We start from the raw sequence: 21931 nt of genomic DNA, 5'->3' as shown, positions 1-21931 counted from the left end.
TAGGAGGGCAATGACAATGTGCCTCTGTCAAACATGAATTATGAAAGCTCATTGAAGATATAAGTTAATATGCATGCTAAACTTGCCACGGCAGAGTCATGTCATATGTTTTCAGCGCTCTGGTGGAGTGGCTTGAAATATGCGGAATACCAAATGCATTGGACCTCAGGAAGGGTTACATGTTGTGGTATGTAGACCACAACATAAGAACACAGCACAATAGAATAAAGAGATGTCTAATATTGATGGTGGTGTACAGTAAATATAAATCAATTTCGATTGTGTGAAGGTAAACTGCATCTTTAATCTTGTTTCTGATCGCTTTCACCTTGCTCGATACAATGCAGGAAGTGAAAGTCAACAGCCCAGACTACAAAGACATGAACAAGGATGATGCCCTCCTAGATTTTGTGCATCGCATTGAACACTACAAGGCTTGCTACCAGACCCTCGATGAAGTCCAGGAAAAGCAGTACTCATTCATGAAGATCTTTAACACAGGACAAAAGGTTGTCGTGCACCAACATGAAGGTGAGATTTTTCAGTGGATGAATCTTTTTTGTCGCATTCCATATAAGCCCTACTCTTCCAGGAATATACTACAGCATGTAATAAGTTTCAACTAAATTTTCCGAGGGTCTACATTGTCCGTGAACAGAGTTTTTATAACATCTATTGACAGACTATCAAGAGGGGATGCAGTGCTAGGCATGTTCATATTCTTGAATACCTTTTATGAGCATAAATGCTTCCTCGATTCATTATGGTGGAGAATCTGTTGAGAGCACATTTGCTACAAATCTCTGACTGCGGAAAAGTTTTAAAGAACAATTTCGTAAATTATACGTGTTGCATCATTAAGATTCTGTGTTACGCCAGGCATAGAGTAGTGTACAGAGTAGCTGAAGTCAGATTGATATGCTTACTCATTTGAAAGTAACTCATTTCACTCAATAGCTCACAAAGTACCTGATTTTCTAAGTTGATTTGTATTGAATGTTTCATTGAATTTCTAACAGCAGATTGCTGAAATAATATTGGTGAGACCCCCTTGAGGCGGGGACTAATTGGCAGTGGCAAATCCTGCTTTTGACCAGCACACGGTTTGCAATTCAATTTCTTGACTGCATTGTTGCCTTTCTGAGGAAATTGAATGGGAAGAAGTCTGTGTACTGAAGTTTTCGTGCGCAGTGAACAACCTGAAGTGTTCAAAATGTATATGGAACCCTCTGATATATCTCTCATAGCCAGAGCGTACTTTTGTATGTGAAACTACAGTGAGACACAATGCTCTGTGCCCAGTTTTTTTTTTTTCAGAATGATGTACTGAAGCATTTTGCTTTCACGTCATTGTTTTGCAGGGCACATCCAAAGTAGGGTAGTCTATTACCTTATGAACATCCACATCATGCCAAGATCCATCTACTTGACAAGGGTGAGTTTGTCTCGAGCTTTATGTGATCTAAGCAGATGTGTAATATTGCTTCAATTCTGATGAAATATTTCTGCATCATTTATCCACAGCACGGTGAAAGTGTCCTGAACCTGCAGGGAAGGATTGGTGGGGATGCTGATCTCTCCGAACGGGGACGGGAGGTGAGCAGTGGACTTGGGTTGGTCCAGACTTGGCCAATTCTTCATTGCAGGAAATGCAGTGCTCTCAGTTGCTATTTGCTCACTTTTCCATTGCTGCATTTCAAGTCCTCTAGAGCCATCTTCTTACTTCTCTGGTTGATGCAATAATTGGAAAAAAAGCAGCTTCTAGGCTTGAACTTCGTAGACAATACCTGCCTCATGCTATGAAATTGACCTTTTCTTCAGTGTACTTTATGGATTGAACTCACTGCTTGTTTTCAGCAAGCAATTTTGAAAACAAGATACAAAGCTTAAATCTCATCTAGGAAAGGAATGATTATTGATAAAATTTTAATTAAGTTCTGTGTGCTAAGTGTGCCTCCCGGGTAGCCTTTTGTTTGCTCTTTGGCATCCTTAGAACACAATGTAGTCCATTTTTTCCGATGAAGAATTTAGGACCTAGCAAATGCTGTCAAAACCAATGATATTACAGCGAGGTTTGTGCGGGGGAACTTCAAGGCGGTGTCACTACCGGTTGTTCATTTTTGTGCCTTTTCTGGCTTATCAAGCATCTTCTTGCACTAAGAGGGGTGTCTATGGTATTGTGCAAGGGTAATTTATTAATACAGGTGAAAGCATTTTTCTTTCTAGTATTCCTTTAAAACTTGCTTATTTGAAATTTCTGGAGGAAGCACATGTGTCCTTCTGAATATAGCTTCCAGAATGTCGGAAAGCAATCTTTCATGCTGCACATGTATTCCTCCCATTTTCTTCCCTTGTACAGTATGCACTTGCACTGGCAAAGTTCATAAAGAAGCAGTCCATTCCACGCCTCCGTGTCTGGACCAGCCAACTGAAGCGCACCATCCAGACTGCAGCAGGCATTGACGCTCCACAAGAGCGGTGGAAGGCGCTGAATGAAATTGATGCTGTAAGTTTTGTGCACTCCTGACCATTTTTTTTGTTTTCGGTTAGCTTCCAAACCTTTCACTATTTTGAAGATTTAAGAAGAGCTGCTTCAACCTTTACTTAAGGAGACAGTGTTGCCCTCCCTGTAATGACCCCGAGAGTGCAGTTGACAGTATACAGTAAAATTTGTCTTTTGTTCCCCAGGGCATATGTGAGGAGATGACATACGAGGAAATCCAGGAGAAGTTTCCTGAAGAGTTTGCTGCCAGAGATCAGGACAAGTTTCATTACCGGTACCCACGGGGCGAGGTGAGCTCCAATGTGCTTGACTCGCACCACTGACATGCAAAAGCATTCTCAGGCTGTTACAGTCAAATCTCTGTAATATGGTCATAATTTATTAGAGTCTATAGAAGTAATGCAAATTTTCGAAAAGTGTCATCCACAATGCATTCATTAAGTGTAATACATCCTGTTTTGGAGTGACTCTGAGTGGCCTCCTGGGCCATGGTGGATGATTTGAAGTTCAGTCACTGAGAAATCTGTCGGGGGAGTGAGACTGTGGCACACAGTTGTGAAGAAGGTATAACAAATATTGGTCTTCCATAGTACTGGTAGTGACTGTTGCACTTCAATAGCATTCACTCTGACAAGGAAGTGTTTGCAAAAGAACCAGGGCGAGTTTTTACGCACTCCAAGAGGACCTCCTCTGCAACAATGAAGATAGGTCGAGCAAAATTTTAAAGCCTTATTTAACCAAGGGTAATGGTCATAAACATTCCTAGCAAAAACGTTCGATAAAAAAGCCAATAGCCTGTCACAATGAACATATTGTGGCTGTAGGCATATTTGTCCTATAAGCGCATCTGTCCCTAGGCATATAAGCATGTTGTTCCTATCGGTATATTGGTTATATTGGCCAATTGAACCACTAGTTACAGGCGTATTAGTTTAATAGGTTATCGGCTTTAGACCAATAGCTGCATTGTAAGGCAACAGCACGCAACCACATGCTAACGCAGTGCAGGAACATGTACACTACGATGAAGTTTGAAGTACTTTACTGGCACTCTGTGAGACGGCACTTATCTTAAATATGCTATACAATAGCCAAAATCACTTGGGCAGGCATAAAGATGATGCAAAGTCCAGAATTGACAGCTAGATTATAATAACTTCTGGTGCAGGCTTGAAACATCTTCGGATGCATTGATGGAGACAGCAGAAATAAAAGGAACACAGCTGGTTTTAACCACAAAAAATATCAGTAGCGCACTTGGAAGTATCGCTGCTCTGTCAGTTACACCCCGTTTATTCTTGTAAGCCATGTTAAGCCGGGTGTTAAATCACAGCATTGTGCTATATTTATATTGATACTCCAGGGAAACTTCCGTTGTAATAGATCAGGCAGTGAAGTGATGGCCAATCGGCACTCGTTATGTGCTTTCGCAGGAAATGTCATTGCAGTCCTAGGCCATGCTGACTCTACCTTGAGTTCGTAAAGCTGACACTTCACGCTGTATTCGCTGCACGTATGCAGCAGAAAGCGCATAGAAAAACTGAGGAGCCAAAGTGGCCATTGCCAGCACTTGTTGATCACATGTTACCTGTCATAGCACCGACAGGCATAGTTTCGTATTCGTGTCCATCGCACTCGCACTTCAGTCAGTTATTTGGCATAGTAGACTTGTTGCACTGGAATGCCAGCAATGCAAATGTGCACATGTGACCTATGTGACGAAGTGCAGGGGCTACCATCAAATCAAATCAATTGTATACGAAACTGCTACATTCTCACTGCGCGAATTCCTTAATGTTGTATGCTTTCCCATGTGGCATGCTGAAGTTTTTTGTGGTAATTATGCTGTTAGGTGCACTTCCAGCTCTGTCATTTTTATTTTTAGAGTTCCTATCGGTCCAACAGGAAAAAAATAGGCAGCTCATTGCTCCCAATTATTGGACTCTGTTGTACCAACTTATTGGTCTCAAAAATTACAAATATAGTGGTGTCTCTTGTTGCAATACAAATGTATTGGTCCTATAGGTAACCTATAGCTGACCCTATTGATGCCAATATAAATCTACTGATCCCATAAGCGAAAAATAGTTATTTCCCATTGGTACCAATGCAAACTCCTGATCCTATCGGCAACAAATAAGTGGGGCCCATTGGACACTAGGTACTGACATAATCCTAATAAAACCCATATAATTCCAATAAGTCGCTCTATTAGACCAATAGAAAATTCTGTTGCCATTTTTGCTAGGGCAATGTCTAACTTAAACTTTGATGCTGTGATCGGGGTTTGTTATTGATCATATAAATTTTGGATGATACAGATAATTTCTTGAATCCTGAGAAATTTATAACAAGATTCTGCTCAATTTAGTTTCAATAAAAAAAATTTCTTTCCAGTCCTATGAAGACCTGGTGGCTAGGTTGGAGCCTGTCATCATGGTTGGTGTTTTCATTGACCTTGCATGCCTCATGTTCATAAGCCTTTTCTTTTTTCTTCCATACAATGAGGACATGAATGTTGCTTATCCTTGCCAGGAACTGGAGCGCCAGGAGAATGTCCTTGTGGTTGCGCACCAAGCTGTCCTGCGTTGTCTGCTTGCCTATTTCCTTGACAAGAACTCTGGTAAGTAGACTGTTTTTCATGTCGAACTTTGCATAGTTTTAATCAAAAAGATCACCTCACATTGTTTTACTAGTTGCAAATATGTACATCTTGCCTTCTGTCTAAGTAAGGCCTGCTCACTCCATTGCTTTATTTTCTTTCTTTCAAGGAGCCTGTCAAATGAAGTGCAAATATTTCATTATTTGAGAATTTGCAAATAAGGTAGGGATATAAGAGGACCCACTTTTAATTGATTTTCTTGGGTGGGTAGGGGTTTAAAGCCGTAGGATCCTATTCCAGAGCAGTCTTCGTACATTTGCCATAATTCTAGTGTAGCCCCATACTATTGAACTAGTACCTTTAATTCCAGTTGTAAGTTAGTGAAAGCACTCGGAAGTCAGGTTGCTTTCATTCTGGAAAACTTGTTTTTGCTTGTCAGCAAGATTGAAGGTCTGTCGGATGCAAATTCAACTCTTATGCTTGTTTAGCAAACAAGTTTAAAAAAAACCATAACACTTTGGCTGAACAGGTGAGGAGTTTTCGAGTGTCTTAGCGTATCAATACTTAACACCTTCATGCAACCATGCATTTCTTGCACGATGTGTTGGTCCTTGATAATCTTTCAAACATGGTGACTGCATTGGCACTGTTTTGGCAAGCTGTATGCAGTCCCTTGTCATACATGAATTGCCAAATTTGACAGTGTGCTGAAACTTTACTGCTTCTAACAAATGGGCTTTAATTGGCAGTTCACTGACCTGGGCTGCACCTTTGTGCCATTGTTGTACTGTGCAAAAATTTCCACATGGTTGTCATTTGTTGCTGTTACAAAGTTTTGAATGAAAGACCCACTTGGGGGATAAAAGAAATCTGGGTGCTGGTTCGAAAAGGCTGAGGGCACAGACCGTGACGCCCTGTTGCCTTTCTCCTTTCCTGCTTCTCTCTTTCCTACCCTATTCTCGACATTTTCTTCTTCTTCGCCGCTCTGCTCGTTCTTCTGGCGTGCAGAAGAGATGACCCACATTCACGTGCCTCTGCACACCATGCTACACTTGAGGCTGACGGCACATGGCAGCCAGATATCAGAGTTGAAGACAAACGTGGAGGCTGTGGACGACCACGAGCTCCTCTGAGCACCGCTACAGTGTTGATCAACATGTTTTTTTATTATTTTTGCCACTGCCCTCTTCTCCAACATTTATATTTTTTAACTAGTGCTTCCATATGTAGGGTTGTATTGTTAGGCACTGGCAATACACAGAGCAGGCAGGATGATGGGAGACATTGCCTTGTGTCTTGTGTCCGAGGTTCCAGTTTGGACCCATACAGTATGAATGCACCCTCTTCAGTCTGTCGAGTTATCACTAAAAGCTTAGGTAGGGGGTTGTAGCTTTGTAAATGTCAAGGGTGTGCAAACTTTCAGCCTTTAGGAACCGTACTTTATTTAATATTGTCAAAACTCATTAGTGCCCATTATCCCAAGATGCAATAAGATAATGAGTACAGATCTGCATGACTCTTAAATGAGCACCTGCTTGTAGATTTTCGAACTGCCAGTCATTTATGATTGCTTGGAAATATTAAATACAATGTGTGCATGTTGGTACAAGGAATAGAACAAGTTGGGGATAATGTTGCTGCAGATGAAAGGGAAGAAATGGGAGGGGCAGCACAGGGGGCACGTGCTTGAACAACTGAAAGAACCGTCAGAATAACCAAAAGCATTTATGAAGCCCCCTTTGAGAGACCTCTGCTCTTGGTGTGTGTGAAAGTCGGGATGCCTCACGTTTTTATGGCATCACTAAGCACTTGTTTTTAAACAAAATTGTTTGTGCAGGATAGCTGGCATGTGTACAAGTTGACAATAAGACATTGGATAAACTACCTTTGCTTGCACAAAATAAGCCATAGTTGGAATAAACAGCAATTACCCAACTGATTGGAATCACTGTTAGTTGTATGTATGCTGATACGGTTAGCATTAGTGCTTGCTTAAGCAGTTATATTTGGAGTGTTTCTGTGGCACAGTGGAATACTAAAATGTGGATGTTATTTCAGTGTTTCTGTATTGAGTACAACTGTACAGCACCTTTGGTGAAATCAGTGAAGTAAATAAAGTACTATGTTTAGTTACCTTTGAATACATATGTACTATCAGTGAGACAGTATTGGCATATACGAGTTGAACTACCCTAACTTGGGGGTTAAACATCCCAGTCGATAAGATTTTATTTCTTTTGTCTGCACAATGCCACTGAATTGTTTCTCTGCACATGGAGACAGCTTTTGCTTGCTTGTCTTAAGGAGGTTTGCAAAGTAAGGTATCGGCCTTCTTGTGAAATGTGGCTGAAATCTGGCCTTGAACGACTTGTATCAGCATTTGTATATACAAAATGGTAAAATTTTTGATGCAGCCATACACTCAATACTAATATCAAAATTGCTGAAGATAACAATTAAAACATCCCACTAAACAGGCAGCAGATCTTAATCTAAAAGTTTCAATTTGTCATTTTAATACAGTGTGAAAGTCCTTCACTAGACCACCTAATTATGTGCCTGTGTAATGAAACATGAAGTGGTTGCAAATAAACCTTAATACCACCTTGTGCGAGAGCCTTCAGCATAGTAACATTTTAAGCATGCTAGCTTTTTTGGTTGTCAACTGTCTGATTTGTTGTGATGCAGCTTGGCTGACTTCAGTTATAGTTGAGCAGCAGTTGTGAGCCACTTGGTCTACCAAATGTCTTAGCCAAACAAAGGAAGCAGCCAAGCACTTGGAAGTTTGAAAATTGATGGGGTCGGATACATGTTTCTGCTGTGAGCATTACCTGCTTGGGTCAGAGGCAACAGCTTTGGTTTTAAAAGCACGAACAAATCTGTTGGGAAGGGGAAAAGAATGTTATTCTCAAAATAAAAGAAATTGATGCCATTTCATCAAGGTGGTGTGCTGTTGCATGTTGTAGACTTTATTTTTACTGAGAATTATTGTAGCTATGAAGACATGGTCCAGATTTAGATAAATCTCTTTAAGACATTGTGTTAGTGTATGACTCAAACCATAGAGTAAATAGCTAGCACATCACTTCCACAACATATAGCTACATAGTACAAAGTGGCTGATCCATTGGCATAGCCAGTAGGGCGGTTTGGGCGCTTGAACCCCCCCCCCCCCCCCGGAATTTTCGGACAAACTGCCCACCCTTCCCCTCTTTCCCACGGAAGCGAATGTTTCGAGAGGTGGTCTCCGAAAGAGCGGCATGGATGAAAGGGAAAGCTTGAATGTGAAAGCAAGACGAGGACTTGTGGCAGTATGAAGGGGTGGGGAGACCATGGAGGCTCCCATGGACCATGGAGGCTCCCATGCACAGAACATTGCGGCTCCTCTCGTGGTGTCCCTCTACCTCATTTCGGATCATGTTAACCATAACTGCTGAGGGACAATTCGCGCTAAAAATTCCACACAGATAAAGATAGGCCGAGCATGTGCATAAAACTAAGGGGCATTGTTGTTCCCATCAGGAGTTCGTGTTGTCGAAGAGCTTCTCATTTGTGGTACTTTGTCGAATCGTTGATCATGCTGCGGAGAAGAAAATCATTCCAAAAATATTGCGACTTGCTTGTCTAGGAAATGCACAATAAGCCCCCCCCCCCCTTACTTTTATTTTACTTTCCCTTGTCTCTTACTTTTACCACATTAATAAACTTGAAGAGAGCTTGCTGTTAGGCTAGTTTGTACACGCACTGTTAAGAATGAAAACAGGGCAAAAAATGGGACAAGAGAGAAATAGCTACAGAACATTGATTTGCACACAGCAAAATATATCGAGGACAGTGGCGCTGGGCCAGGGAAGCTAAGAAACCGCCACAACAAACAAGCGGGCGGGCAGGTAGGTGAATGGTCTCAAAGTCCAAACAGAAACAGAATTATAGGAATGTTAGGGGCCGCCGCGCCGTTCAACACTCCTGTGAATGTTGAAGAGTACGAATGTTGTGAAGTGGTAGCATGTGCTGCTTGCTGTGGAGAGCCCATCCTAAGTAAAAGTCTCGGCAAGTTTCAGAATAGACGGGTGTCAGGAGATACTTTCAAATCGCTCGGAGTTACTCATCCTTATTTTACTGCAAACTACAGATACCATAATTTTCACAAAGGCTTCTTAACAGGAAGCAGCCCTGCTTCAGACTGTCTGCTTCATCAGTTCCTGTGTGTGATAAAATAACAATATGTGTCGCTTGATGACTACAATACCACGATCGCAAGTTGCTTCCAAACGTCTTTTCAAACAAGGACATCAGGTCACTGAAAGTGAGCGAAACTTGCATCATATGATACAATCAAAGTTCTAATGCAAAGCTTCACTCCTGTATTTTAAAATATTTAGAATAATGTGGCATGCCCACAATACTGAAAGCTCGATTGAGTGATAGGTAGCTTGCTCACCCTCTTTTGTACTTAGCTGTGGCCATGCGACTCACTAGAAGATCTGGCTGGAAAACAAAACAGTGGTTATCTCCACTGTTACCTGGACTGCAACAAGTCTGGTCTGCAAACAAGACACGATAATGTGCTCTGTTGTTTTTCTTTGGTCCCATTTCTAGCACTGTTCACTTTTCCAAGTCATGTGCCAGCTATGTCATTGACATACATTATATAAATGCATCAATTCCTAAACGAAAGTAACTTTTTTTCATATTGTCATTTTTAAACATAGCATAAGGATGATAGCATAATTTGATGCGAAGTGGCTCCACACCTTAGCAATGCGAAGCTTTTGTCAGAAGTTGAGCAAAGTGATGTTTTGGCAAGGTAAAACCGTGCATCCTCGTTAAAGCGCTCTAGTCTGGGAAGTGCTAGGAATTTGTCCTTGCCTCCACACACGCATGCACGCATGTGCACACGAGCGCACGCACACATGAGGGTGAATCAGAAAGTCTTTGCCCTTATTCTTTATTAGCCAAAATAAGGTGCACAGAGGTAATTACAAATATATGTGCTATTATACGAACCTTACACTGTTTTTCACATAGTCCCCACACTAGTTCAGACATTTGTTCCATCGCAGCACTAAGTTTATCCCATTGCAGTCCAGTTTAGTTCATTGCAGTCCATTGCAGGCCTTGCCCCATACGTGGGCTGCAGTTCCCTTGTGGATTTTGATGGTCGTTCATCCCTTGCTCCGTAGAAAATGAATTGCAATTTATTGCTTGTATGCCATGCACGTGTAAATCATAACCGCCATCTTCAACAACTAACAGCAGCGCCGTGCCGCTAAGCTACAGGCATACAAGGCCAGGCTGGTTCAAGAAAAGTCCACCGTGGTAATGAATGTATATGTTGAGTTTGCATTTACAGCCGTAATTTGGCTAAAAAATAGGGGCGAAGACTTTCTGATTTGCCCATGTGTGCACATATATATATATATTATGAGAGAGAGAGAGAGGCGAAGGAAGAGAAGTGGTGTGGTAGTTGTCAGTGGAGAACTCCCCTCCCCCCTCAAATAAATTTCTGGCTATGCTACTGGGCTGATCATGATGTCTTGACTGCTTGAACTGTACAACAATACTATGTGTTCATTTCATTCAGTGGCACATTTCAGCATGAAATGTAGCACGGTGCTGAACTTTTTGTCCTGTGTGATAGGAAATTCACATCACCCTTCCAGTTCCTAGTCTAGTGACTATTCTCAGGTGTCTCTGGGACTTCTACTGTAATTACCATAGTTTTCTCCTCATCTGAAATTTTTTAATGAAGGTCTTGATTCCAGCTTTGCAAGTGGCATTCTGTCCACCTAGTTTTGCTTTACTGTACCTTATTTTGTCTTGACCACTAACTATACATCTACGTTCATGCTGGTCTTCAGTGCTCTTTCCTGTGTGCTTAGAATATGTGATGCTGAGAACTATGCAGTCTTGCAAGGTTTAGCTAGGTTTTTCAATTGTTTTGCTTCCAGCCTGCATTAATTTGCTGTGTTGCTTTGCTTCCTTAATTTGCTTTGGCAACTTTGAGAGAAACGACATGTCATAGAGAAGGCTACTTAAGTTCATTGTACTGTTTGCCTCATTCACAGGGCTTGACGTTTGTCGGCAACATTAGCCTGTTCTGCGTTGCTAATTGTTTAACATTGTCACTTGTTTACTCTTATTACTGAGTGCACAATAAAGTGCAACTTCCTTGTGCAGTCTATCACTATGAATGGTTGAGATCATGAGTCAAACGTGTGAATGAACCTTTTTTCTTTTAAAACAGCAGATCCGGATCAGGGTTTCATGCCACGTTTTAACTTTATCTTACTACTTTTGACACATATAAGCTTCCATCAATTTTATTTTTATCTCTTGAGCTGGTGTAGGTGTGTTGTGCTGTTTCCCATTTACTCATCTAAGGTAGTATTTAAAATGAAGTCTTCCCCACACAATCCAGCTGCATTTAGTATTGTAGCACAGCTGATCATTGCAAGGTTTGGCCAATTGTGGAACCTGTTTTAGTCTAAAGCATTGTTCAAGCCAGTTGGTGAGACTTACTTCTGTAAGAATGAAATAAAGTACAGATTAGATATGTGTATGTCAAAGACCCTATCAAGCCCAAATAAAGGGAATGATCAAGAAGCACTCCAAGACAAAGAACATTTCGTCCAAGGCATCTTCAGAAACCTGACTAATTTCAAATAAAGAAATTGTACAAAACATTTTCATTTATAGTTGATTGCCCAGTTTGCTTAAAGCACAGACTTCTAAAAAATTAGTCGGTTCTTGATTGCATTGATTACATTGATACATTTAGTCACTTGTTTCAAGATTCGCAGATATAGTTTTGGCCACTTGAAAACTTGACCATGTGAAAAAAGTTGTGGACATGATAATGAGTAAAATTACTGCTTTCTGCATCTGACTTTTGTAATGGGAAACTAAAAAAGCAATAAGCTTAAATCAACTGCTGAGGTACCAATGTGCTTACAGCAATGCAGTCGCTCGTATTGTGTTCATTCACGCAACTTTCCAAGCAGTCGGACTGTGTAGGGAAGACGGCTGGGGGGGGGGTGTCTTGAAAGCGGTTTGGTTTTAGCAGGTGTATTTAAATTGACACAGCTTAACTTCTTCATAATTTAATGTTAAATTGTTTCGCTTGCTCCTTAGGCACATCTACTTTTCTTTTGTCTTTTATAGTTTACTGGTAGGCACTCTTCATAGTTCCGATCCTACATACATTAATATGAAGCTCAATGTTTTATATACAGTATATTTTGCGGCCTTTAAGAGGTGATATGTTTATATGTACCTTAGGGACTAGTCATATTTTTTGTACACGTCTTTTCTTAATTGGTACCTCATGTTCTAGTGCATTCGTTCTTGGTTGTAGTTTGTGCTGTATTTGAGGTTTGAGGAACAAGATTACAAAGTTTAGACAAAAAAAGTTTCTGCATGAGGGATTTTGCTGCAGTACTTGATGTTCCCTTGTCACCTTGCAATAGTCTGAACCTTCCAAAAAACAAAAGTAATAATACCCTCGGGAGTTACTATAATGTGAAGTAATACATTCAAGTTACTGAATCAATCTGCACAGCCTGCAGTATTCACACAGAAACATTGTAGTTGTGAACTCGTGGCAAAAAAAATATTTTAATGGATTATACTTCAAGTATCGTCACGTTTTGAATAGAATGTACATGAATCATGTGCTCTCAATACCTGAATAAATTCTCTTGTTTGAATATTGTTGTTGGTTTTTATAGACACTGTTCCCAATTTACATAATTCCTAGTCTAATGATGGACACTGTTAGTCCTATATTATTTTTTTGACTGGCATATGAACATAAAGTATGGTACATTGACATTTTTACTACTAGAATTGCTTCTACAGTAAAGCCACATCGCAAGCTGCATGCCAAATATGTGATGCAAAGTTAAACAAACAGTAGCACTTGCAGCATGTTAATCAGCATGAGATCACCAAATGATCTAGCCATCTTGAAATACTGACTTGTGCAAAAGCATGCAGTTGGACACTGGCAGCCTTTCCTGTTGAATTCATGTTTAGTAGTTCGTGTAGCCAAGGCTTTTTTGGACATTTCAGTCCCAGAAACTTTTCCATCACTATAGCTTGTGTTTAGCCTTGCTGCCCCCACCCCCCTGTTCATTAAAAAGACAATTCAGTCACCTCATATTTTCACACAAGAGGAAAAATGCCTTCGTTATCTTTATTTGTCATAAGCATGTATTCATTACTCTCTGATATTGGCATGGCGCATATTAGATTTTCTGCATGTTATCTGAGGATTTGTTATGTCCGTGTTCATTACATTGTGGATCAAATGTTTGTGCATGTAGGCACAGATTGTAACCCTTTAGAAACATTGAAGCCACAAACTATATAGTCTCATGCCATGGGTGTGTAGCCTGCATTTGGAAAGTTAACAGTACAAGTAATGCACAGGAGGGCATAGTGCAGTTCTTCATTTTTGGAGTTATTAGGCTATAAAGGAGTCCTCACAGCAACTGGTGTTCCGGAAATTTCTGCGAGTGGCTGTACATGGCCTAACACGGCTTTTCAAAAGTCGTGAACACAGGCAGCACTGCCCGTTATCATGAGCCAGCAGATGGAGCTTGCATCTGTTAGTGACCTTAATAAAGCAACCTCGTGTTTGAGGAATAGGTGAAAAAGTTTAAAATTGTGAAGGACCCATTGCAGTCAAATTTCTGTGATAAATGCTTATTCAGTATCCCAGGCAAAAAAAAAGTTAAATATGCTAATAACTCAGCAGGTGGTTTTGGACGGAATGACTGCCTTTCAACTTCCCTTAGTCATAGTTGTAGGCTACAAAATGCTTGCGACAGAATAAGCACAATGAATGAACATGATGTGTAAATGATTTTGCATTAAAATTAATTTTTGCACTGTTGAGCCATCACGTTTCTCAGCACTTATAGGGGTTACTAAAGCGCTAGTATACAGGCCACAGTAAACATTTGAAAACTACCTGAAGTACATCAGCAATCAGCATCATTGGAGTCATTGCCGATTTTAAGAAAACTTGAGGCCTACGTTTCTGCTACAAATCTATTTGTTGGAGAGTATTTCTCTTGTCTTTCTTTCAATGTTTTTCAAACCTTCATGGTGGCCAACTTTTGCACCCGGAACAGGTAGTACTGACACTGTTTGCTTTTCATAATAACACATGGGGCTTTTCAAATATTTGATAAACACAATGAATAACTGTTCACTATACAAAGCATTTGCAAATACATGGTTTTGTGGGCATAATCTTGTAGGGCCTGTTGTAGCACAGGCCTGTCAACACCATTATCACACACACACACACACACACACACACCTTGAAAGACGCATGAATCCAAGGACCGTTGAGATCTGTGAGCCTAATTGCCTTTTTCATGCAAGCTCATGAAAGGGAGCAAACAGGTCACACAGACTACAATTGTGGTCGGTTTCTGTGATCTTTAAAAGAGAATGTCTGTAGGGGTATTGGGCATCTGAAATTCAGGTGCTCTGAATTTGTTTGCGAGTTATGCCAGTGCAACAGTTTTCTGTCCTTGTGTGCTAGTTCAGTCTAGTTTGCCTGACAGATTGCTGTAAAGTTTTCTGGAAGATTGTATGCTTGCCTGCTTGGAGTTCATCTCATTGTTTTGTCGTCTTAGCTAGATTTTGCATTAGGTAATGCTCTAAGTCAGAACTCTGCAGCTTACATAGTTTTTAAAAAAAGTGCTTACACTCAAAGTTGCTTTATCGGTTTCTATGATGTGACCAAACTTCAAATTAAATATCCATTTGATCTCTGTAGCCGTGTTGGTGCACGTTTTCTAGCTTAGCCTAGATATTGAAGAACACAGGTAAATACGTAGCCAGGACAGTTCATTTTGACTTAGTTGATCTCTTGAAAATCTCTATATTCTACAGCTTGCAAAGTTCAAGCAGGTGTTTGGTATTCAAGTGATTTCAGAATTTTTGTGCAGGAAACCTGTAAGTGAACCTAACATATCTGCATTTGACGAAGCGTATAGACAATGTCTAAATTGATGTAGGGTCATTGTTACTGTACTCTAATTGCCACTGTGCAGAATAATACTGATAAGCAAAATTGCAGCTCATGGTCATGTGTTTTTAGGTTACTTGTCATGCATTTGACACAAGTTAAATTCATAGCAGTTCACTGAGCAGTTTTTCAGTTAGGAAGTGCCAACTTGTGCAACAACTTCCTTACACAGCTTGCAAGGGCCTAATGCCCTTGATGTATATAAGCCATAGGGTCAGTGCAGACATCTGAATACCCAACAGGACATGTCTGTTCCTGAAGCATGGTAGTTAATCTCAACAACTGCCATAACATTGTTCTCACTATTGTGTGATAGTGTGGCAGTTGATAGGGCAAAGAGTGATGTTGGAAGATTATGTGCTGGGATATTCACACATTAACATGGGTAACATGCATGTCTGTTCATACCCTGCCAGGCATTGGCCCTGCAGTGAATATTAACATCTGTCCTGAAGTTGGTTTCTTGACACTGACTTACCACTGTTCCACTGGCCCCTAAGCTAGCCATTTGTGTGCTTCCTCTTTTTTTTTCTTCATCCCCTTGCCTTCCTCCCTCCTTATTGTTCTCTCGTTGCTGCTGCCTCCTGATCATGGCCTGGCTGCCTTGCAGAGGAGCTTCCATACCTGCGTGCTCCACTGCACAGCATCATCAAGCTTACACCCACGGCCTATGGCTGTGAGATGAAAAAGTTCAGCGTGCCCATAGCTGCAGTGGACACACACCGCGCCAAGCCCAGCGTAAGTACCGACGGCACGTACACCGACACCACTGCAGTCGACAGCCTTGACCTGCAGGAAATGCAGATCACCGAAGAAGTGCTAGTGCAGCTTGACACCTTTGTGCAGGGCTGAATATCTACCATAGCAACTGGTCTCAGCAGCGCAACTCGCAGTAGCTGGAGCAGTGCAAGCACTGCAGTGGAGCCCTTGATGTACTACTGCTGTTAGTCTACCCTGGTTGGATATGAACTTCTTCAATAGTTGATTAGAGGTCTGAGGGCTATCATAGAGCAGCTGAATCAGAATGCTTGCTGTGTGGGCATTAGTCTGCTGAAAGTGGGTGTTAGGCAAGTTCCTTGAGAAGGCTAAACTTGGAGTGCTCCACTTTAAAATTTTTTTACCCTAAGGGTAGCTTTTGCCCAATAATTTTGTTCTAGCAGCAGAAGTGATACAGCAACCTGGCCAATTCCATAAGAACCTAAACCAGAACCCTGTGTACTGTCTCTGCATATGTAAGAAAATCTGCCACTTCAGGTTGAAGCAAAACATGCAAGGTTGTATAATCATGTTAATAAGATGTGAAACTGTATCATGTGAGAACAGGACAGCAAAGAGCATCTTTCCTGTCCTGTGCTCACATCATACTGTTTTCCTATCATTAGAAGTTTGAACCAACTAGCTCAGCAATGAGTCATGATATGTGCACTTTTTTGTGCGGGCACATAAGTGAGTCAAAAAATTGCACATTCACAGTGTTACAATGAAATGATACTAGTAGACCAGAAGGCAGGATCCTACAAATGGTGTCACTTTAATGCTGTGAGGTTCTTAGAAGAGCTGGTTCAACCATACCCTGAATGTGTGCCCTACTGTCCAAGCTTAAGCAATGTTTCCTTTTTTTGTGTTCTTGGCTGCTATGCTGAGTTGTCTCTGGTTTGGGCTGCAGGGGATGTGAATGATAGCAGGAAGTTGAACTGTGAACTGAGCTGATGCAGTGCTCGGGTTACTGCAGTTGAGCCGAGACCAAGGGGACTCTTGTCTGTGTTCTCTGACTTTAACAAGGCAAGGCCCACTTGTGGTCTTTTTTTCACTTGTTTTTCATTTCTTTTGATGCTCGGGCTCGTGTCTTGGTACTGTATACATCGCCCAGACCTTTGCTATGAACCATTGTTAAACACGGTATCATCAGTGTTCGCGGAGTGCTGTAGCAGTTGACAGTTTAGAGTGGCAGAAGCATTTGTTCTTTGGGCAGCACAGTTTTTAGGCAGCAGTGACATTCCCAGGACCTGAAGAAAATGCTGAACCGCTGTCCAAGCTGGAACGAATAAATAAATAAATGGATAAATAAATAAGTGAACTTTCTGAGAATTGGGCTTTTCATTGAGGTAACTTCTTTATGATTTTCTGAAATGTGTCAGGGATGATCATAGCGTTTAACATGCAAAGTAGGTGGCATTGTGTTTTACTGTAACAATCAATCATTTGCTTTTTCTCCCAAATTTAGTTGCCGCTGTAAACATGACACCTTAATGCCTTTGCATGAAAAAAGCATGAAATTCCTTTAGGAGTTGCTTGTGCATCAAAGTTCTAAGGTTTAGTGCAAGGCACCAAGACCCACACATTTTCTGTGAACCAGTGTGAAATGGTATCATCAGTGCTCACACAGTACTAGTTTCATCTAGTTGAGGGGACCCTACAGCTGTCTTTGTGTGCAACAACATTGTATAAATGGTGCAACAATATTATTCTTTGTAATGGAGGCTGGGACATTTTTATTCTGAAAAATGGCTTATGTCTTTAACCTGCATGGTCTGTTTATGAGCCTTCATGGTCTGTTCTTATTCTTAGGCTTCGGTTTCTTGTTCTGAGTGCTTTGGCATCTATTTTGTTCTAGGTAACCTTGTCAAAAGTAAACTTTGGGCCTTGCCTTGTTGCTTAGTACAGTGGAACCTCGCTCACGTTCTGAAATAAAAAAAGAAATGTGAGAAAATTGATATCTAGAGAAACATGACATGTATAATACAAACGGCATATTTACAGTGTTATGCACCAATAACTTAGGTAAGCGTGTAAACCATGAAAATGCAAACAAGGTTCTACTATATTTGAGCATGCAGGACTAGTATATCCCTCATATTTTATGGTTGTCCTGTGTTTTTATAGTTGTTATGGCAGGTTACTTTTTACTGCTCAGTCTACTTTTTTAAGTGGCAATTTTGTTGTACCTGACCTAATATAGCATTTACATGTATGTCTATGCAGTACCTAAGTTAGCCCTTAGTTGAAGAAAAGTCTTAGCTTTTGTTGCTTGCCTGACATGTTTTTCACTTTAACGAGAAGTGGGTTTGTTCACATAGTGCCACATGCCTTGGTGCCTCTGTCATCATACATAATAGCCACACACTACAGGATGAAGCAAAAATGTAATGCTTGTGTGAGATTTAGCTTAGGGGCTCCAAGTTTAGTTGAGGAATGATCATATGTAGCTTACAGACAGTGAAATCATGCAAATTATGAAGGAAACACTTGTTTGCTTACTGTCTAGTAATTTGTTGGGAAGAGAAAAGTTGTGATTTTATTGATGCAAGGACATATTTAGCCCCTCCCGCACTGTCAAAAATTACAATAATTGTACCAAATTTTCTGAAAATGTGGCTCATCACTGCTGCATGTTTCCAGTTCAAGCAGCCCATAATGCGTTAAGACTATATGCAATGTCACTAACCTCGACAAGTGCCGACATCTAGTGTTGAAAACGAAGTACAGACTGATGGATATATTCGTTGTCCATTCGTGCTGAATTTTTTGTCATGACAACTACACTAGTCATTGGTTATATTATTTCTACAAATTAAGGTGACTATATTCATCATTGGCTTAGAAAGTGTAGGTCAGCATAAATATAATGTTTGGCTATAATCACAGAGACACTTTAATCAAACTAAGTATGTGTCCTTTGTGATTTTTTGATGTCACTGTCTGTTGGTTTTATATGTTGTTTTAGTGAACAGCATATTTATTGACCTTTTGAGCATTGCAGCCTTGTTGGTGCAATGCATCGTGCTGTCATCTGGGCAGTGGTTACGAAGACTTGCTAAGCACATGAACAAGTTGGTGTAATTAGTTTCACTGGGGGGGTGAAAGATATGGTAACATATCTGCTTCTTATTCTGAGCCCTAAAGTACTTCCGTATAGGTTATGTGTTAATAGAACTGTACAGAAGGTGTGCAATGAAAAGTCTGGTGTCTTACACAAGGTTATGCTTCTTGTTGGTGTTTGGCAGTTTTTGTTGACACTAGAGCATTCACTCTACCCATAATACAAGTTTTAGCATGTAGACTGTCCCTCTATGGCATGTGTACATGACTGGCTGTATTCTCTACATTGCCATATTTTTTCAGCCAAGTGTAGGGTGAGCTGAGTACAATTGTACCTGTGAACATACTGTACTCAACTTTCAAGTGTTCACATTGCCGTATCTTTCAGTAGATAAGCCGTGCCGCTTACAGAGCTACAATCTTGAAAGCATTTGCACTTTACCTGATGTGCTAGCTAGCGGTGCATGCGAAAGCCTAGCTTTCAAAAGACACCATGGTATGTGGATGCCTAGAATGTGCAACTTGGATTGAGGTCCAAAAAGCACTGTATCTTCTAGGTGCATTGTAGCAATTGCTGGCTCCCAACTTTTTTTTTTGTGTGATTGGTTACTTCAGTTTCCTGTGTGTACTAGTCAGTGCATGGAGGCTATTTTGGAGTTTGGCAAGGTCGTAGCATCCCTTAGATTTCAGCTCCATGTCATTTCGGACGGCTTATTTACAGGAATATACGGTAAGTATCACGTTGTAGTACTCTAATGCGGGCATGCTCTTTTGTTGTTTACATTTAGCACGTTTTTCTTTTCAATGTTGTATATATTCTTAACAGTACTATATTGTTTTATACTATTATTTGTTCCATTTAGTGTTTTAATCATGTTGGAAATGCTCTTTCTTTTATGGCATATTATTCTGGCTTTCCTCACAGTAGCGCTAACCCATGTCATAATTATGCAGTGCTTTCCTTTGCACATATGGTGCAGTTTAATGCAGTATTTTAAGCTATAGCACTTGTTCCTATATTCAGGTTTACTGATTGCTCTGTCGTGATAAAAAAACAGCTGATAGAAGAAACATAAAAAAAATGAGAAAAGCTGCATAACCGCTCATTGCATTGTTGAAAATTGTTCTGATGACCAGGTTTGTGCAATTCATTTGTGCTGAAGCAGCATTGGTGCCTTTTAATGGCAGTTCAGCGGCTCACCATATTTTGTGCCATAAAAATGCATGCAATATAATAATGCAAATGGTTTGTGTTTTCATTTTTTGTGCAGTTGAGTGTGCATTAATGGCAATAACACGAAAGAGGTAATCACCATTGTGTCAATGCATCTGTCATTGACCACCGTTCACATCTTTGGTGACCTTCTATGAGTTGTACTATACGTGGATTTTCCTATGTGTACTTTTCAGCAAACTTGGTGATCGGCATTAATTACATTTATAATGTGCATCATATCATGCAAAATTATCCATATATATTGTGCAAGAACAAACATTTTCAATATCATTTCAAATCCGTCATTGAGTCATGGCTGAAATATCAACATCAGAGCACATCTGTTATCATGTCATGCTTGTAGTTTGCATGTCTCCAAATCTGACTTCTGGCTGTATTCTGTTCTTAGCTATTCTTGCCCGTCTTGAATGTAAAGCTTTCTGCATGAATAACCCCTGCATCAACTTTGCCATTTTGTTCTTACAATGATGGTACTAAAACACTAAAGATGTGCTAAAAGTTCAAGCATATTTGGTAAATCACACAAAAATCTACCAAGGAATGTTTCCACAAGAGGTAGGGTTAAGTAAAGAAGACATGTATTTTTTAATCAGTGCAAGTATCACTTAAAATTAAAGCAATGCCACAATATTATGTAGGCATGTCTAAGGTAGATATATTTTCTGTGGGGACATTTAAATCTACAGCGAATGAATTTTTTAATCTCTTGAAAAATGCTTCTTTTTAATGATGGACTGTGTTCCTGAAGGTCTGCGGGAAGGCATTTTATTGTAATATATGTATTAACAGAGGGCTATGGCAGATCAGTGCTGTGATTTTTCTCCCAAAATAGCCACTTAAAGCAACATAAGAATTTTCTACAACGAACTAAGCATTCTTGCAAATGCACTGGGAAGTTGCTTAAAAATTTTATTCACTATCTATCGAATGTCTACTGAAGGAGCATTATTTGTACTAAGGCAACAGTAAAATCTGGTGGATGAAATGGCAATGCTGATCTCCATATAGTTTTTTTACATGCGCCTGCTGCTTGCTTTATATTCATTTATTGCTTTTGTCTGCATGTTGCTGGGATGTGCCAATGTAGGCCAACTCTAATTAGCTTATGTCATAGCTGTGATAGTTATTCTTGCTAGAGCTCTTAAGCAACCATTTATTAGTGTGTGCATCAGTGGCAAGCATCATAAGCTAGCCTTCTGTGATCCCCTTAAGCATGACAGTGACCTTTGTGATATGAAGATTTTATTACCTTGCTCAATGTAGCTGCATTGTAAACATATTTGCCATTCCAAATGAATGGATACGTACCCTATCCATTTGATGTTACTTGTTCTGTAAGGAAGAAAGCATGACACCGAACAGTGTACCTTTTTTGCCATTGTCTGTGTACCTCTCAGTTTTAGTGCTGTGCAATGTAGCTGAACTGAGTCTTCAATCCAATGTCACTAGTTGCGCCCGCAGTGCTGTGATGCAAGTTATTCAACAAAACTTCGTTAATAAAAAGAAGATTTTGTTCACTGCTTGCTGTATCTTCGCTGTCATCACCATCATTCTTGCATTTTTTGTGGTAACCTCAAACGATTGAGTACACGTGCATGAGAGTAGTCTTAGCACAATATATGCATTGTTCTGGCCTGTTTGACAAAAAGGTCTGTAGCACTAGTCTCCCATTTGCTAGCAGCATTCACCTAATTCTGGGCATTATTGACCTTTGCTCCTGGT

At 40.4% G+C, this 21931-nt stretch overlaps 1 protein-coding gene across 12 annotated transcripts in view; it reads left to right on the top strand.

The window, feature by feature from the left end:
* The window catches only part of Pfrx (6-phosphofructo-2-kinase/fructose-2,6-biphosphatase), a 155787-nt gene that overhangs the window by 114920 nt on the left and 18936 nt on the right, over positions 1 to 21931 (top strand). For 5 of the 12 annotated variants that reach the window (XM_065452783.1, XM_065452781.1, XM_065452780.2 and 2 more), the window contains 8 exons: positions 348 to 531; positions 1362 to 1435; positions 1525 to 1596; positions 2360 to 2506; positions 2689 to 2793; positions 4901 to 4942; positions 5039 to 5126; positions 15764 to 21729. In XM_065452783.1, coding sequence (XP_065308855.1) covers positions 348 to 531; positions 1362 to 1435; positions 1525 to 1596; positions 2360 to 2506; positions 2689 to 2793; positions 4901 to 4942; positions 5039 to 5126; positions 15764 to 16005 — 954 coding nt within the window. In that variant the 3' untranslated portion in view covers positions 16006 to 21729. Of the gene's footprint in view, positions 1 to 347; positions 532 to 1361; positions 1436 to 1524; positions 1597 to 2359; positions 2507 to 2688; positions 2794 to 4900; positions 4943 to 5038; positions 5127 to 6113; positions 8043 to 15763; positions 21730 to 21931 lie in introns of those variants that run through there. The other 7 variants (XR_010569864.2, XR_010569863.2, XM_065452775.2 and 4 more) reach the window with 4 other exon arrangements.

This window comes from Dermacentor albipictus, chromosome 6 (genome assembly GCF_038994185.2).
Source record: "Dermacentor albipictus isolate Rhodes 1998 colony chromosome 6, USDA_Dalb.pri_finalv2, whole genome shotgun sequence".
Taxonomy (NCBI): Eukaryota; Metazoa; Arthropoda; class Arachnida; order Ixodida; family Ixodidae; genus Dermacentor; species Dermacentor albipictus.
This window is presented reverse-complemented; position numbering and strand designations above follow the sequence as displayed.